The sequence below is a fragment of the Salmo salar genome, chromosome ssa17, assembly GCF_905237065.1.
Source record: "Salmo salar chromosome ssa17, Ssal_v3.1, whole genome shotgun sequence".
In the NCBI taxonomy this organism is placed as follows: domain Eukaryota; kingdom Metazoa; phylum Chordata; class Actinopteri; order Salmoniformes; family Salmonidae; genus Salmo; species Salmo salar.
This window is the reverse complement of record NC_059458.1, coordinates 16,983,104-17,002,721: the sequence shown is the minus strand read 5'-3', so window position 1 is coordinate 17,002,721 and position 19,618 is coordinate 16,983,104. Positions and strand designations below refer to the sequence as shown.

Genomic DNA, 19,618 nt, shown 5'->3' with positions numbered 1-19,618 from the left:
AACATATTCAAATAATGATTGACATATTTTAATTAAAAACTTTATTTTTATACATTTATTCATACTATTTCCTCCTTCTACAAGATATAGTCCTGACACAAATCTAGGGTTGCTACCCAAGCCAGCTGGTTGCTCTATCGGTTTGGTTGCCAGAGACGCGACCCAGTCGTTCAGTCTTTTTATTTTGTATCTATGGACATACTGGCTGGCAACGTTCTTATCCCTTGCTTGCTAGCTAGCGAACTACGTCAACAGTGCAGCCAGAATAACAACAGTAGCTGGATTTGCATTTGTTTAAGCTGTGTTGTAGCGATTTCGCCTGGCAGAGAAAATGTGCTCTCTCGTCAGGACACTATTGTTCAGAGGACTTGGCCAACGACACAGCTAACACAATCACATCAAAGTGATGCTGGAAAGACTGCAAACTAGCTGCACTTCATTTTGTTTTACCTTTTTTCAATTTACATTTCTTTGTATATATCCATAAAAACGATGCCAGTTGATTCATGATTTCGACTGGCTGAGAAACACTGCCTATCTGTCTCGTCCCGACTCCCAACACATTCATTACTATGGGACAGCTGGAGATCAAATTTGAATATTGAAACAATGTTGCTATTGTCGGAGAGACAGACAGCAAGGTTTATACAAATCTCCGCTGTTGAAAACTAAATGTTAGTCTAAAAGAAATGTGAGATAATGTCTAGATGCTTTTTATAGTGGAGATCACGTTTATAAATTGCTTGGTTGGGCTGATGAGACAGCTGGAACAGAGTAAATAGGCATTTAACATCATATATTTAGCCGGTGGTAACTTGTGGAATAGATACCGGCTTGAATGCGGTTTTGACCAATCAGCATTCAGGATTAGCCCCATCCGTTTTATAATTCCCTATAACATTTACATTTTACATTTAAGTCATTTAGCAGACGCTCTTATCCAGAGCGACTTACAAAATGGTGCATTCACCTTATGATATCCAGTGGAACAACCACTTTACAATAGTGCATCTAAATATTTTAAGGGGGGGGTTAGAAGGATTACTTTATCCTATCCTAGGTATTCCTTAAAGAGGTGGGGTTTCAGGTGTCTCCGGAAGGTGGTGATTGACTCCGCTGTCCTGGCGTCGTGAGGGAGCTTGTTCCACCATTGGGGTGCCAGAGCAGCGAACAGTTTTGACTGGGCTGAGCGGGAACTGTGCTTCCTCAGAGGTAGGGGGGCCAGCAGGCCAGTGGTGGATGAACGCAGTGCCCTTGTTTGGGTGTAGGGCCTGATCAGAGCCTGAAGGTATGGAGGTGCCGTTCCCTTCACAGCTCCGTAGGCAATCACCATGGTCTTGTAGCGGATGCGAGCTTCAACTGGAAGCCAGTGGAGAGAGCGGAGGAGCGGGGTGACGTGAGAGAACTTGGGAAGGTTGAACACCAGACGGGCTGCGGCGTTCTGGATGAGTTGTAGGGGTTTAATGGCACAAGCAGGGAGCCCAGCCAACAGCGAGTTGCAGTAATCCAGACGGGAGATGACAAGTGCCTGGATTAGGACCTGCGCCGCTTCCTGTGTGAGGCAGGGTCGTACTCTGCGAATGTTGTAGAGCATGAACCTACAGGATCGGGTCACCGCCTTGATGTTAGTGGAGAACGACAGGGTGTTGTCCAGGATCACGCCAAGGTTCTTAGCACTCTGGGAGGAGGACACAAGGGAGTTGTCAACCGTGATGGCGAGATCATGGAACGGGCAGTCCTTCCCCGGGAGGAAGAGCAGCTCCGTCTTGCCGAGGTTCAGCTTGAGCTGGTGATCCGTCATCCACACTGATAACATAACGCACAGTATATCGGCAAGGTAGAATTCAATGGCTATAGTTAATTCTCAAATATTTGGTTTGAGCTGCTTTTTAAAGCAAAAGTTGAATTGAAACTTTATTGGTGCTGCTGAATTCAATTTTCATAATAGCATGCTAGGACTGATGTTCTGGTTAGCTAAACAAGCAAGTCTGTTTGTGTGGTTACCATGGCAACTAGTATAGCTATCTAGTTAACTTGCTAGCTACTTCAGTGGATGTTGAACACTTTTCTACCGGCAAATTAACACATTTCTAATGGCAAATGTGTTAAATTATAGCCATGGTATAAAAGGGATAATCAACTCAGGGCTCTATGTGTTCTCTTCCACATCTTCACAGATAGAACAATGAGACAGATATTTCACTGGATGTATAATTGTGAAGCATCCGATTAGCGTTTCCAAATATGGTAGTGAGAGGAAGCCCACTGGCGGGGCAGTGGGAGAAGATGGAACGAGATTCTGCAAATGTTTGTTTCAGTATGATATGTTGGATAAAGGAATAAAGACAAACACCAATGTCAAGTTCAATAGCCTTGTTCATGCATTGTACAAATCCCTACACACGGAGTCCGAGGAACAGTCCGGCTAGTCGATCACCTATCAACTAGACTCCGTAACATCATCCTTTTCAATAGAAAGTGCAAACATAACGGCATAACATTAAGTTCTTAACAGTCAAGTCATAACAATTGAAAAAGCATGACATATTTCTTTTTACTTCAGTTGTCATCTTCCTTTCTTTTTTTTTTTTTATAAACAGAGGACAAGTTAACACAGTCTCTTGCTTACAGAGTAAGCCTGTCCGGTGGCTTGCACAGCCGACCCACCCGTGAGTAAGTATTGGCTTCGACAGGGGTAGGATTAGGGCCACGAGCTGGAGAGCTTGGTGGGGTAGAAGCCTCACCTTCAGTTGGCTCATGTCTCAATTCTGCGCCCGTTACCCGTAGGCCTGGACTGTGATCCAGCTCATCTAGGTGATCTGGTTTGTCTGCTCTGCTACGTGCAGATCCACCCGATTGCAACGATAGAGGGAGCCACCAACATCCACCAGGTAGGAACGTGGTGCAACTCTCTGTAGGCACGTGCCCAGCCTCCAAAGTCCTGTGTGGTCTCCCGACAGCGGTTTCATCCTTATCGTTTCACCCACCTCCAGCTCTAGTAGGTCTCGAGCAGTCCGGTCGTAGAAGCACTTAGCGAGCTGCTTTCTGTGACGCAGTTTGTCCGTGACGCCAACCATGACGCAGGGCTCAAGTAGTTTGTTAGCTACGGGGATGGTAGTCTTCAGACGTCTGGACAGAATGCGTTGTGCTGGGCTGCTGTCCATGTTTTCGGTGGGTGTGTTCCTCCACTGTAAGATCGCTTTCCATGGGTCGTTGCTGTCGTGCGCGGCCCTGCTTAACAGTTTTTTTGCAATCTTGACAGCTGACTCTGCCTTGCCATTTGCTTTTGGGTGTCTTAGAGAGGAGGTCACGTGGTCAAACTCCCATTCTGAGGCAAAACGTTTGAACTGTGCAGTGAATTGTGGGCCATTGTCCGTGATTACCTTGTCAGGCTGACCTTGCCTTGCAAACTGCGCCTTGCAGCGCTTTATGACCGTCTCTGCAGACAAGTCAGGGAGCAGTTCAATTTTTTTATATATGAATGCTTCCGCTCAGTGTTTGAGATCAATTGACACCCTTTACCATGGCACTTTGAGATTTATTTTAAATTGCAAAACCCTTACGCACCACTGCACTTTGTATACCAGGGTTGGCTGGCCTTCTCTAGTCACTCGTAGGCTCAGTCACTGGTATACTTTTATTTACAAAGCCATTTTGGGTTTACTACCTTTTTTATTTGGGCATTTTTATTGTTCAGAAATGTGGTGGGTACTCTCTTCGTTCGCGGGACTTTATCCTGCTAACTGTTCCAAATGTCCGAACTGAATTTGGTAAAAGGGCTTTTATGTACTCTGCGCCATCGTCTTGGAATGCCTTACAAAATACTTTTAAACTGGAAGAACTTGTCCGATTGGTATTTTTAAATCACTGATGAATGATCTTGAGACTGATTCCCTGACATGTCAATGTTTTTAATTTGCTGTTTTTGATTTTGTTATATTCTTTGTTAATTCTATGGTTTTTACTAGATTACTTGTAGTTTTTCATGTTGTTTGTCTGTAATTTTTGTAATGACTTGGCGCTGCCTATCTTGGCCCGGACGCTCTTGAAAAATAGATTTTAAATCTCAATGAGCCCTTCCTGGTTAAATAAAGGTAAAAAAAAAACAAGTCAGAGTAGTGATCAACAATGAGAAGATAGTCCTTTTGTCTGTGGCTGAATAAGTCCATGCTGACGATTTGCCAGGCCCTTGTGGGCAGTTCGTGTGACATCATGGTTTCGGTGGGAGTGAGTGCTCTCGAGGAAAACGCAACAGGCTGGCCTTCCTGCATAAGGCAGTATGCAAGTCCCCTTTGGCTGGAGTCGCTCTGGATTGTGACAGGCTTCGTGACGTCGTAGTAGCGCAACACTGGCACGGATGAAGCCAGCGATTTCATCTCCTGCACTGCGGCCTCATGCTTGGGTAGCCAGTGCCATGGTGTGTCTTTGTCCAGCAACCGGCGCAGAGGCTCACAGACTGCTGATAGGTGTGGCATGAACTTTGCAAGATAGTTTGCAAAACCGATGAGACGCTGTACTCCTTTTGCATCAGACGGGTTTGGCATGTCGAGGATCGCTCTGACCTTGTCTGGGTCCGGCTTCAGGCCTTTTGCCGAGAGAATGTGGCCATGGAAGTGGACGTCTTTCACCTTGAACAGCAGCTTCTTCAGGCCAAGACGAAGCTTAACTGATCGACAGCGCTCCATCAGTGCCAGGAGCTTCACATCGTGGTCGCGTTCTGCTTCTTCGTCTGTGTCACCACAGCCTACGATCAGGACATCGTCGGCGATGGGTTCAATGCCCTTGAGCCCAGCCAGAAACTCGTGCTGCTTGCGTTGGTATACCTCAGGCGCCACTGAGACACCAAACGGGAGCTTGAGCCAGCGTTTCCGACCCCAGGGGGTCCAGAAGGTAGTCATGAAGCTGCTTTATTCGTCCAGCTTGCATTGAAGGAATGCATCTCGGGCATCCACCAAGGTGAAAATCCTGGCCTTGGGAAGCTTGTAGAGGACATCCTCTAGTGTCGGCATGATGTAGTGGGATCGTTTCAGTGCTTGGTTCAGATGCTTTGGGTCGATGCAGACCCTCAGCTTCTCTGTTTTTTTCACTATGACCATATTGCTGATCCAGTCAGTTGGTTCGGTCACAGATCTCATGTGGCCATCGGCCTCATACTTGTCCAGCTGGGCCTTCACAGCCACTTTCATTGCAATGGGCACATTGCGAGGAGCACACTGGACTGGAGTGATGCTCTCATGCACTTCAAAGTGTACCTCCCCAGGCACTGATTCAACGGGCATGTTGAATACATCGTCATATCTGCTGAGTAGTTGTTCTTTGGACAGGGTTCCATGCTGGACATGATCCACAATGTGCAGGTTATTTGGTACAGTGAACTGCATCAGTCCCAGGCGTTCGCATGTAGAGCCTGAGAGGAAAGGATGTTGACTGGTTTTCACAATCTCAAACTCCAGCTTGTTTGCGTCCCCGAATAACACATTCGGTCTCAAAGGTGCCTATAGAGCTCATTAGCTCTCCTGAGTACAGCTTTAGTCTAGTATCGCTGGGCAATAGATGTGTGTCAGGTGCCAGATTGATTTTGTCTTTGTAGCTCATTACGTTGCATGTAGCACCGGAATCCAGTTGACATTGTTGTTGCTTGTTGTGTAATCGTAGTGTCACAAACCATTTCTTCCCTCGAGTGTACAGCCCCAATGGATTCATGCATGTAAATGTCACTTTCACTGTTCAGCTCTGAACATTGAGTGACATCATCAACACAGTGAATCTTGCCCTCACTCACCTTCTTTTGCTTTTGAGACACACTTTTGCAAAGTGATTATTAGTTCCACAAGCTCTGCATGGTTTTCCATAGGCAGGGCAGTGCTCTTTGCCAGTATCAACTTCGGAGCGTGGGGTTTCGATTTCCATTGCTCTCATTCTCATGTCAGTGACTTCAGCAGTGCGGCACATTTCGATGGCAGTTACTAATGTTAAGCCTCTCTCTCTCAGTAGACGCCGGCGCGTATCCTCATTTGCAATTCCCAGTACTATTTTGTCCCGAATCAATTCATCTTTCAATCCCCCGTATTCACAAGTGGCGGATTTTTCTCTCAAACGGGTTACAAAGTTGTGTACTGACTCACCCTCTTCCTGTTTGCAGCTTCCGAAAACGAATTGCTCGTAAATTACGTTTCTGGCGGGTTTGAAGTAATTCTCCAATGTATCCAATATAGCCTTTGCATCACACTGTTGTCGTGCTGTGAGGGTGAGATTGTGCCGGTAGATATGCCTGCATTCGCTGCCCATTAAACTCCTCAGAGTTGCCGCTTGTACCTCGTTGGGTTTCTCATGTAGACCGGTCGCCAGCGCATAGTCCTCGAATTCATCCCTGAAGTTGTCCCAATTAGTATTCCAGTCCCCTGTGAGAACCATGGGATTTGGTGACGGAATGTTTGCTGCCATAGCGATGGAATAAGAGATTTCTTTGCCTTCAGTCATCGAGGTAGGTAATGATGCTAGCTAGCCAGCTAACAACGAGTTGATCAGTGTTGTGACTAGGAGTAAGAAACGGCATGTGTTCGCATATGGAACGTAACTGCGCCTATACTGTACTTAGCTACAAAAATAACAAACGTGTGGTTTTCGAGCCACTGCTGATACCATGTTTCAGTATGATATGTTGGATAAAGGAATACAGACAGACACCAATGTCAAGTTCAATTGCCTTGTTCATGCATTGTACAAATCCCTACACGCGGAGTCCGGGGAACAGTCCGGCTAGTCGATTACCTATCAACTAGACTCCGTAACAATGTTCTCATCAATTAAATATTTGATCTCAATACAGCTTTCTGTTCCCAAAACTAGAATCTGTTATGAACAGGGTGGACTAAGTTTTGTAGACTTTACCCTTTGCAAAAGTTTCAAAAAAATCGCACTGTTTAGGAGTGCAAAGGCAAATTGAATTATTGCACAGGCGCCTACCACCTTGCTATTTCTGCCTGCTTTGACTCATTTGTTCCCATTGGAAACGACAAGCTGTGGTCTATCTTGGTTGAGTTATAAAAAATCTTTGATGTCGTTCATTATTTTCCACAGAACGCATAGCACCTCGTTGATTATCTCTTACGTAGACTCGACATAATCAACACTAACTACCCACACAACATGCGAGTGAATTTGCAGTGTCCCTACTCAGACCTCCACGAGCAACAACCTCCTCTTAAAATCCCTCAATCTTTTCTTTCCTAATACAAGGCCGCATTGTGGGTCACTGTTGTGTATTTATTTGTTCCTCTATTCTTGTCTGTCCTTTCTTTCTCTCTCTCACTTTACTCTCGCTGACTGACTGACAGACACATGGACAGAGGGTGACATGCTTCAGCGATTTCATCCAGTTGAATGATGCGGGGGTCATGTGTGCAGTGGTGATCACCCGTCAAAATCCCTTGGGAGGATTAGCGTGACTCAAATCAAGACATTTGTGGTTTTCCCGCGCTGACCTATTGGTTTCTCCCGGCTGGCTGCCTCTCTGATTTCTATATTCAAACATATCTGTGACGCTGCTTGCACCTTGCTCTGAGAAACAGCAGATTCATAGAATAATACAACGGTCAACTGTGGTGGTAAAACTTGAAATTATCGTTATGATCTTTTATCGATGGAACCAGCAAAACTTGACCTTAGAATTCAAGGTACACTTAATCAGCATGCCTACCACAGAATTCTGCAGCGATTCACCATCCAAAATATTGTTTGGGCTTAGTGGGACTATCATTTGTTTTTCAACAGGACAATGACCCAACACACCTCCAGGCTGTGTAAGGGATATTTGACCAAGAAGGAGAGTGATGGAGTGATGCATCAGATGACCTGGCCTCCACAACCACCCGACCTCAACCCAATTGAGGTGGTTTGGGAAGAGTTGGACCACAGAGTGACGGAAAAGCAGCCAACAAGTGCTCAGCATATGTGGGAACTCCTTCAAGACTGTTTGAAAAGCATTCCAGTTGAAGCTGGTTGAGAGAATGCCAAGCGTGTGCAAAGCTGTCATCAAGGCAAAGAGTGGCTACTTTGAAGAATCTCAAATATAAAATATACACTGCTCAAAAAAATAAAGGGAACACTTAAACAACACAATGTAACTCCAAGTCAATCACACTTCTGTGAAATCAAACTGTCCACTTAGGAAGCAACACTGATTGACAATAAATTTCACATGCTGTTGTGCAAATGGAATAGACAACAGGTGGAAATTATAGGCAATTAGCAAGACACCCCCAATAAAGGAGTGGTTCTGCAGGTGGTGACCACAGACCACTTCTCAGTTCCTATGCTTCCTGGCTGATGTTTTGGTCACTTTTGAATGCTGGCGGTGCTTTCACTCTAGTGGTAGCATGAGACGGAGTCTACAACCCACACAAGTGGCTCAGGTAGTGCAGCTCATCCAGGATGGCACATCAATGCGAGCTGTGGCAAGAAGGTTTTCTGCGTCTGTCAGCGTAGTGTCCAGAGCATGGAGGCGCTACCAGGAGACAGGCCAGTACATCAGGAGACGTGGAGGAGGCCGTAGGAGGGCAACTACCCAGCAGCAGGACCGCTACCTCCGCCTTTGTGCAAGGAGGCGCAGGAGTAGCACTGCCAGAGCCCTGCAAAATGACCTCCAGCAGGCCACAAATGTGCATGTGTCTGCTCAAACGGTCAGAAACAGACTCCATGAGGGTGGTATGAGGGCCCGACGTCCACAGGTGGGGGTTGTGCTTACAGCCCAACACTGTGCAGGACGTTTGGCATTTGCCAGAGAACACCAAGATTGGCAAATTCGCCACTGGCGCCCTGTGCTCTTCACAGATGAAAGCAGGTTCACACTGAGCACATGTGACAGACATGACAGAGCCTGGAGACGCTGTGGAGAACGTTCTGCTGCCTGCAACATACTCCAGCATGACCGGTTTGGCGGTGGGTCAGTCATGGTGTTGGGTGGCATTTCTTTGGGGGGCCGCACAGCCCTCCATGTGCTCGCCAGAGGTAGCCTGACTGCCATTAGGTACCGAGATGAAATCCTCAGACCCCTTGTGAGACCATATGCTGGTGCGGTTGGCCCTGGGTTCCTCCTAATGCAAGACAATGCTAGACCTCATGTGGCTGGAGTGTGTCAGCAGTTCCTGCAAGAGGAAGGCATTGATGCTATGGACTGGCCCGCACGTTCCCCAGACCTGAATCCAATTGAGCACATCTGGGACATCATGTCTCGCTCGATCCACCAACGCCACGTTGCACCACAGACTGTCCAGGAGTTGGCGGATGCTTTAGTCCAGGTCTGGGAGGAGATCCCTCAGGAGACCATCCGCCACCTCATCAGGAGCATGCCCAGGCGTTGTAGGGAGGTCATACAGGCACGTGGAGGCCACACACACTACTGAGCATCATTTTGACTTGTTTTAAGGACATTACATCAAAGTTGGATCAGCCTGTAGTGTGGTTTTCCACTTTAATTTTGAGTGTGACTCCAAATCCAGACCTCCATGGGTTGATAAATTGGATTTCCATTGATTATTTTTGTGTGACTTTGTTGTCAGCAAATTCAACTATGTAAAGAAAAAAGTATTTAATAAGATAATTTATTTCATTCAGATCTAGGATGTGTTGTTTAAGTGTTCCCTTTATTTTTTTGAGCACTATATATATATATATGTGTGTATATATATATATATATATATTATAGTTCCCCCCCAGTCGGATAAACTCTCCAAACAGTCTACTCGACCGCTCGGAGCCATCCGTATGATCCTAAAGCACACCATTGCATCGCTTTGTTTCACATTCCAGTGATAAAACTGGGGTGGACAAAAATGCAATTTCAGAATGTAACCCCCGTCCCCAGTGAAAGTTGCGCCCCTGGAAACAATATAGAGACATCAATAAGCATCAATGACCCCCATTTGAAACTTTTCCAGCCAATAACAGCCCCAACTAGATCCAACAAGCTGCCTAATTTCTCTTAACGGAATCCCTCGAAGGAACCCAGAAGATCCCGGGCCTCGCTACACCACACACTCCCACTACTTCACAGCTGTAGACCTCTCTGTGTGCTGAGGTTTAAAATATTTATTCTGAGCCATGTTTAGTGGTTTTAGTGTTGCGACCCCACTCAAGTAAGGGATCATCCCAACGTCTGTGTGTGTGATTGTGTTACAGTGTTTGTGTGTGGTACAGGTTCTGTTTGCATGTGTGTGCGTGTGCGTGTGTGTGTGTGTGTGGACTAGAAACACAGAGATCAGGAAGTCACAGAGATCAGGAAGAATTGTGCTCTGAGCTATTCATCATTACAACAACATTCTACTTATGGAACCTCTGCTTCAAGTCAATTCTCATTTGTAGTCTCCCTCTCTCCCCCTCCCTCTCCCTCATTTTCGCATTCCCTGTTGGGCCGTCTCCTCTTTCTACTTCTTCACTTTACTTACCTTGCTTTATCTTGTTGTTACTCTGTTCTTCCTTCCCTCCTCCCTCTGTAGCTCTCTGGTACATCATCTCCATATCGGCTTTCTGTCCTTTCTCACTCACATAAATGATGACTTCTCTAGTTCACACACCTTCACTTTCCCTTAGTCTTTATCTTGCTCTCTATGTCAAACTCTCTCTTGCAACTTATCTAACTATCCGGCCAAACACAGTCGCTCAGCTCTCTCTCTCAGAACTTTATGGATCAGCCACAAAGCCGTGGTCTGAGTCTTGACTCAGTGCTTGTGTTGCAGTCCACACTCCGCTCCTAGGCACAACAGACTGCTCGCTCATTGGTCACACACTCCTTGTTCCTATGCAGAGACAACCCCCGCCACCCTCAACCCTTCCCTGTACGCCCGCTTAGTTTCCGTCGTCCCGGTACGGTACACACACTCACCCTGACAGCTTTGCCATCTTTGCGAAACCAAAGACATCCATGCGTTCGAGTTATGGCTGTAAAAACTCAGGCACTCCAGATGGCGATTAGATCCAGATTCAAATCCAGAGTAGGGAAAACCACATTTGTACAAACTCCATAATCAGGATTCAGAAAGTAACAGTGCTAAAATATTGGAGAAGTCCAACAAGCAGAAGTGTCATTCCTTGCTGAAAGCGCTAAGCCTTAAGACCTGTCCTGTTTCCTATCCAGAGTAATGCCCTTGAGAGGGTATAGGGTGGGCCAGTGAAGGACCCCCCTCTGACTAGCCAGTCCGCTCTACCCCTCTCTCCCCCTGGCCGCGGTGGGCAACGCTGAGCCCTCTCTGGGTGGTCTCCATCTCAGCTGAGCTGGAAGATTGTGCAGGTCCAGAGCTACATGGAGAATAAAAGCAAAGAAGGAGAGGGAGGGGATGAAGAGGAGGGGGGATGGAGGAGTGAGAGAGGCAGGGGAAGGAAAGGAGGAGGGACTCAAATCCACATGACGGATGCTCTCAGCACTCGCACGTCCTCAGCGGAGTAGAGAGGAGCCATCCGTCCCCCTGGTCTTCACCCCTTTACGAAAGTGAGAGGGGTGGAGAGAGATAGGGAGGGAGGGGTGCTCGGATTGCCTGGGGAGGAGGGAGTGCAGCAGAGGAATGGAAAGGGAGAGAGGAAGAAAGAGTGAGAGAGAGAAAGAAACAAACGAGAGAGAGAGAGAGAGAGAGAGACGTGACGAGCGTTAGGAGAGGAGCGCTGACTCTGCAGAACGAGAGAGGGAGGGAGGGAGGCTGGCGGGAGCAGGACCCATTCTCTCTGGTTTATTTGTGTTGCTAAGTGAGCCACAGCAACCACGCTGACATGTAGAAAGAACACCAGCACACTGCTAACTTTCATCTATTTACAAACCTGAAACAGAGATATGCCTGACGACTCTTTGATGAGTCTCAGAAATATATGTAGTTACATATGAGCCGAGATACAGCTGTTAGGACTGTTTGCGTTTTGTGTAATTACTCCTTGACATGCTTTGTATGCATTTTATGTATGTCGATTGCACACTGCTCTCTCTCTCTTTCTCACTAGCTCTCTCTCTCTCTCTCTCTCTCTCTCTCTCTCATACAAACAGACACACACACACACACACACACACACACACACACACACACACACACACACACACACACACACACACACACCATCAAACAGGAACGCATAAGTCCATTAGGACCCATCCTCATTCGCCATTTGACCTGAACCAGTGACGGTGGTCCTGCAGATGGTCCAGGGAGCAACAGGATGCTCTACCTTCTGTGAGTCAGCCCACGGGGGCCAAGGACAGAACATGGCAGCCATTATGAACATGCCTCTCAGCAGCAACACACTGTAATCGAATGCAAAACAGCCTAAGTCTATTTACCATACCATGTAATACAATTCAACACACAAACCCAATGCAACACAACCAAAAGGCAAGTCTGTTCAGTTCTGCTCTGATTGTTTCTGTGCTGTGGTGTTTTGGTCGAGGTTTTACTGCATTTTAGCCTGGGTGTCTGTTTCTACTCACTTGCCAACTCCTTATGGAATTGTCATGCCAAGTGTTTTTTGGCACGACAAAGAGTGACAATTTTGGCACGAAAGCATAGACAGACTGGCATTCAAGGTTAGCCTACTGTTACATTATATTGTTCTAATTTTATATTTTATTATACCATATTATTTTGATTTTTCATCCTTCCTTTTCGTCTATATCCTCTTTTTCCTATATTAACTAATAGTGTAGATCAGTTTCTGATGCCCTGTACTGTGTCATCATGTTCAGGGGTAGAATCAGGGGTGAAAGTAAGCTGAAACGGTCCCATATGGAGTACAGGCAAAATAAATAGTGGGGTAACCTAAACCAGTAAAACATGAGCTAATAGTTGGAAGTGTAACTGTCTGGACACTGACTGTAGGCCTCACATGTAGCTTATTATAATATTAACTGAAGTCTGGAAAAGGACTGTAGGCTGCACTTGTAGCCTATTATAATATTAACTGCTGCAGAATGAAGTGTTCCTCACAGTAAAATGATAGACCAAATGTTAATTTTGTCTCGGGAACAGGAGTGGAGGAGCTTTCTTTCAGCATCTTGAGAGAATGAGTGCACGCTTAGGGACCTGTTGTGCAGCCTAAACATGTCATTTCTTTCAATGACATAAAATATGACAGTATTTCATTTTCAACCACATAAAATATGCATCCAAGATTAACTGAAACATGATGGATCGTGTTCACAAATTTTCATGAAAATAGTAAGGATTCTATATGCAGTTCCATGATTAGGCCCATACATTTAGTTTTCTTTAAGATGCACTCTGCAGAAACCGCTCAGCTATTCCGTGGTTGCTCAAATTCTAATAGTTTGCCTAATTTCAGTTTTTTTTGTGACAAAATAAGCAAGTATAGCGTAGAGAATCATTGTACAATCTAAACTGCTGTGAAATATCTTTTTCATAACCAAAAATATTGTATTTTCAGCTGTTTGAAGCTGGTGCACAAAACCTCAACTTAAGAATGGGAAGCATAGAAATAGTGCACATAGAAGAGATCTATTGTTTGTTAGACTTTCTTTCAATGAGAATGACAGATCTATAACTCACTGTTCTATGTGAATTTGGTTGGGTCGCCCTAAGAGCTACATATTGAAGCTTTAATAAAGAGCACGGGCAAATATAGGAGGTCCCCGTACCAGGAACCCCTAGGTAGAATTTAGGATAGTATTCATGAAGCATCTCAGTGTGCTGATCAGGTCCCCACTGTCCATATCATCTTATTCATTATGATCTAAAAGACCTACTCTGAGATGCACAGGTTCAGGTCTGCCCGTATTGTGTCAGTTATATTAGCGTCTCCTTTACACAGCTCATCTCCTCAGCACCAGAAAACACACCCACTACGGTCCTGGGGTCAGTGTATATTCTCCAGCCACAGTCAACACAGGCTATGTTAACATGTTCAACCTGATCCCAGACCTGTATACCTTGTTTTGACCTGGGGTTACTTTCAACAAAGTCAAACTGATCCCACACCTGTATGGGAGTCTATAGTGAATCTATGGTGAAAGTGACTTGTTACGCCAAGAGGTCAAAGCACTTGCTGAACTTTGAACTGCTCCTGGAAACAAAGCTGCAGAACCCTTCGTTCATCACATGGAGGTTGATGGCTCAACGCTGTATGCTGTTCTATACGCCCCCCCGTGAATCAAAGGTGCACTAAGAACGGAGCGTCCCTTTTCTAAAAACAGAGCGTCGGGAAGCGAAATTAAACAGCGCTTTAAGTCAAGCAGTGGAGAAGACAGCTTTGGTGTGGGAGTGGGGCTCTTTTATGTCACATCCATTTTTTATGAGGACCCCAGCGTTTCCTAAAGAGCTCTACCTGTGTTTGAGTGCTGTCTCCAGGGGTCGCCGAGACAACCCATCTCAAAGATGAGCCTGAAGCGTAAAACTCTTTCTCACATTTGTAGCCTGTTCTTTTCAAACCTAGGCAACACAGAGACTGTCATGTAGATTCCAAGAGGTTCAACTTTGTTCTTGATGATTTCTTCTGTGTTGAATGGGAGGGATGCAGACACAAAAGCATATTTAGAGACCATATTCAGACCATATACCAGAGGCGTAACTTTCACTGGGGACGGGGGGATATGTCCCTCCCAACATTCTGAAATTGCATTTTTGTACCTCGCAGTTTTATCATTGGAATGTGAAACAAAACGAGTCAACGGTGTGCTTTAGGACCATGCGGACGCCTCCGAACGGTCGGGTAGGCTGTTTGGAGTGTTTATCAGACTGGATATATATGTATTTGAATATGTCCCCACCCACTTCTAAAACCAGAGTCGCGCCCCTGCCATATACCACAACAACTCAGCTATTGGAACTTCTGCGATCCAAAGAATCCAGCCATACAGGAAGCCAAGAGCCTCTACATCAAAGTTACACAAGATACAAGAGACCTTCTAGCACTAAGCCCTGGGCTTGGGTTTAATAGACCGCCTGCACTGATTCTAAACCTTATAGAGCCAAGGGACAGGCTCAGCGGTGCTCGTCTAGATAGAACGTCAATGATGCTTTGTGTTGCAGGGAGATAAGGAAGACGTGATCGGCTACACTGTCCACAGGGGGGAACCAATATGCCCAAGGTCACAACGGGAGACTGTGTGTGTTTTATTAAAAACCACATCAGTATTTTGCTTTAGTATTCTCTTTGTGACCCAAGGGATGGTCCAGAATGGTGAAAACTGAACACAAGACGAAACAGCTATGGGCCTGGGAAAAGAGTTAGATAGAGTTTTAAGACCTGGATGTTCTTGTAGGGTTGCTATAACATGCATTCATAGCACTATGAATTATATCAGCTCAGACACAAAGGGATCGTATGAAGTTGTAGTATTAAAATCTGAACCTGCAGATGCCCTGCAGATGCCCTATGATGTACAGGAAGTTTATAGCAATGCAAATGAACACAGCCTCTCAGAGAAGCAGTGCTGATCTAGGATCAGTTTCACATATGATGTCATAATGAATAACATTATATGGTCCTGACCCTAAATTAGCAGTCATGCTCTCGGACGCTTTGAGGATATGGTCCCAGGTCAGATAGCTACACTTTGATTGTAATATAATTCAATAATATGAGTGATAAAAGAACAACCACAAGACGACCTGTTCAAATACCGTAGTACGTCAGCTGCAACAAATGTCCCTTTTGTGAATCTTTTTTTCATATTGAAAAGCCAAAGAGACTTGGAACATTTCTTAACGAGACATCTATTGTTTGACGAGGATGACTTTGTAATTGTGCCTCATGCGATTGACAGAGGCTGATTCACTACTACAGTATTACGTAACAACGCCCCAAGCTCCCGCATCTTATCCATAGTCTGTCAGTTCTCCCTCCAAATGGGTGTACTGAAAATCACATTTAAAGACACAGTCTAAGCTTTCCAGTCATTTCAATTAAGGAAATACAATATGATGTATGAATACCCTAATAGGATCTGTATGAACTTATCATAACTATTTTCCCATGTTTTGGTTGTCAAGTGCTATTTGCATGTGAAAATATTATGGAGGACGCATTTGCAACATTGTTGGTGGTCCACTCTTTGGATGGTACAGTATGACCATCCTACAGAGTGTGACTTTATAGTGGCATTTAATTAAAGAGCAGAGCTGATAATGAATGTTAACAAAGGAATCAGCACAATGTCATGTGGCTAATTCATCATCAGTGACGCCTTGTCTCGGCTCTTACATAACTGGCTGGCAGCGCTCTCTCATCTAGCGTACATATCACATATCTCTTCATCTTATGATTAATCAGCTTTACTATTAACATGACGTGATTTATACTGAAGTGTACTGTACACTTTGTACTGTAGTTCCCAAATGGCAGCCAGTTCCCTATATAGTGCACTACTTTTGACCAGAGACCTATGGGCCCTAGTCAAAAGTAGTGCACTACATAGGGAATAGGGTGCTATTTGGGATACACCCTACCTCTACACAGTGGAACTCAAATCAAATCAAATCTTATTGGTCACATACACATGGTTAGCAGATGTTAATGCGAGTGTAGCGAAATGCTTGTGCTTCTAGTTCCGACCATGCAGTAATATCTAACAAGTAATCTAACAATTTCACAACAACTACCTTATACACACAAGTGTAAAGGAATGAATAAGAATATGTACATATAAATATATGGATGAGCGATGGCCAAACGGCATAGGCAGGATGCAGTAGATGGTATAGAGTACAGTATATACATATGAGATGAGTAATGCAGGGTATGTAAATATTATATAAAGTGGCATTGTTTAAAGTGACTAGTGATACATTTATTACATCCAATTTTTAATTATTAAAGTGGCTAGAGATTTGAGTCAGTATGTTGGCAGCAGCCACTTAATGTTAGTGATGGCTGTTTAACAGTCTGATGGCCTTGAGATAGAAGCTGTTTTCAGTCTCTCGGTCCTAGCTTTGATGCACCTGTACTGACCTCTCCTTCTGGATGATAGCGGGGTGAACAGGCAGTGGTTCGGGTGGTTGTTGTCCTTGATGATCTTTTTGGCCTTCCTGTGACATCGGGTGGTGTAGGTGTCTTGAAGGGCAGGTAGTTTGCCCCCGGTGATGCGTTGTGCAGACCTCACTACCCTCTGGAGAGCCTTTTGGTTGTGGGCGGAGCAGTTGCCGTACGAGGCGGTGATACAGCCTGACAGGATGCTCTCAATTGTGCATCTGTAAAAGTTTGAGTGTTTTTGGTGACAAGCCAAATTTCTTCAGCCTCCTGAAGTTGAAGAGGCGCTGTTGCGCCTTCTTCACCACGCTGTCTGTGTGGGTGGACCATTTTAGTTTGTCCGTGATGTGTACGCCGAGGAACTTAAAACTTTCCACCTTCTCCACTACTGTCCCGTCGATGTGGAGAGGGGGCTGCTCCCTCTGCTGTTTCCTGAAGTCCACGATCATCTCCTTTGTTTTGTTGACGTTGAGTGTGAGGTTGTTTTCCTGACACCACACTCCGAGGGCCCTCACCTCTTCCTGGTAGACCGTCTCGTCGTTGTTGGTAATCAAGCCTACCACTGTAGTGTCGTCTGCAAACTTGATGATTGAGTTGGAGGCGTGCATGGCCACGCAGTCATGGGTGAACAGGGAGTACAGGAGAGGGCTGAGAACGCACCATTGTGGGTCCCCAGTGTTGGGGATCAGCGGGGTGGAGATGTTGTTTCCTACCCTTACCACCTGGGGGCGGCCCGTCAAAGTCCAGGACCCAGTTGCACATGGCAGGGTCGAGACCCAGGGTCTTGAGCTTAATGACGAGTTTGGACGGCAATATGGTGTTAAATGCTGAGCTGTAGTTGATGAACAGCATTCTTACATAGGTATTCCTCTTGTCCAGATGGGTTAGGGCAGTGTGCAGTGTGATTGCGATTGCGTCATCTGTGGACCTATTGGAGCGTTAAGCAAATTGTAGTGGGTCTAGGGGTCAGGTACAGTGGAGGTGATATGATCCTCGACTAGTCTCTCAAAGCACTTCATGATGACAGAAGTGAGTGCTACGGGGCGATAGTCGTTTAGCTCAGTTACCTTAGCTTTCTTTGGAACAGGAACAATGATGTCCCTCTTGAAGCATGTGAGAACAGCAGACTGGGATAGGGATTGATTGAATATGTCCGTAAACACACCAGCCATCTGGTCGGCGCATGCTCTGAGGACGCGGCTAGGGATGCCGTCTGGGCCGGCAGCCTTGCGAGGGTTAACACGTTTAAATGTTTTACTCACATTGGCTGTGGTGAAGGAGAGTCTGTAGGTTTTGGTTGCGGGCCGTGTCGGTGGCACTGTATTGTCCTCAAAGCGAGCGAAGAAGTTGTTTAGTTTGTCTGGGAGCAAGACATCGGGATCCGCGACGAGGCTGGTTTTCTTTTTGTAGTCTGTGATTGACTGTAGACCCTGCCACATTCCTCTCGTGTCTGAGCCGTTGAATTGCGACTCTACTTTGTCTCTATACTGATGCTTAGCTTGTTTGATTGCCTTGCGGAGGGAATAGCTGTGTGTACACGACTGTGATTATAATCGAAGAGAATTCTCTTGGTAGATAATGAGGTCGGCATTTGATTGTAAGGAATTCTAGGTCAGGTGAACAAAAGGACTTGAGTTCCTGTATGTTGTTATGATCAAACCACGACTCGTTAATCATAAGGCATACAACCCCGCCCTTCTTCTTACTAGAGAGATGTTTGTTTCTGTCGGCGCGATGCGTGAAGAAACCAGGTAGCTGTACCGACTCTGATAACGTATCCCGAGTGAGCCATGTTTCCGTGAAACAGAGAATGTTACAATCTCTGATGTCTCTCTGGAAGGCAACCCTTGCTCGGATTTCGTCTACCTTGTTGTCAAGAGACTGGACGTTGGCTAGTAGTATACTCGGGAGCGGTGGGCGATGTGCCCGTCTACGGAGCCTGACCAGAAGACCACTCCGTCTGCCCCTTCTGCAGCGCCGTTGTTTTGGGTCGCCTGCTGGGATCTGATCCATTGTCCTGGGTGGTGGACCAAACAGAGAATCCGCTTCGGAACAGTCGTATTCCTGGTCATAATGTTGGTAAGTTGACATTGCTCTTATATCCAATAGTTCCTCCCGGCTGTATGTAATGAGACTTAAGATTTCCTGGGGTAACAGTGTAAGAAATAATACATTAAAAAAACGAAATACTGCATAGTTTCCTAAGAACGCGAAGCGAGGCGGCCATCTCTGTCGGCGCCGGATGTGATGGGTACTATGTGGTAGCAATTCTCCATTAACTAACTGGTTTCTTTGGCGTTGGATCATCAACAGTACATAATAGATAGTGTATTGGAGTAACTGCTTTGCTTTCTAAACGTTATAGTAACAATGCACTTCAAATGACTTAGAATGTCTTCCAGAATAACTATACAACTAAACCCACCAAAGTAGTAGCAGCAGCTGTATTAGTAGTCTGGGCCCAGATATGTTTGGGTGACTGTGTGAATAGCAACATGTTTGGCAAATAGATTTGGGACCAGGCTACAGTAGTCAATCAATCAAATGAATTTATAAAGCCATTTTTAGTAGTCATAATAGCAGTAGCAGTCATAGCCGTGGGAAGATGTTTGGGGGTGGGGGTTACTACAGACGGCTACATCGATCCCCTAATACACGA

General features: G+C 45.6%; 1 protein-coding gene across 2 annotated transcripts in view; it reads right to left on the bottom strand.

The window, feature by feature from the left end:
- The window catches only part of LOC106575283 (FERM and PDZ domain-containing protein 4), a 65,777-nt gene that overhangs the window by 34,265 nt on the left and 11,894 nt on the right, over positions 1-19,618 (bottom strand). The window contains exon 1 of one of the 2 annotated variants that reach the window (XM_045698892.1): positions 10,883-11,554. The exons of the other annotated variant lie outside the window; for it this stretch is intronic. Coding sequence (XP_045554848.1) covers positions 10,883-10,923 — 41 coding nt within the window. The 5' untranslated portion in view covers positions 10,924-11,554. Of the gene's footprint in view, positions 1-10,882; positions 11,555-19,618 lie in introns of those variants that run through there. 2 annotated transcript variants of the gene reach the window in all.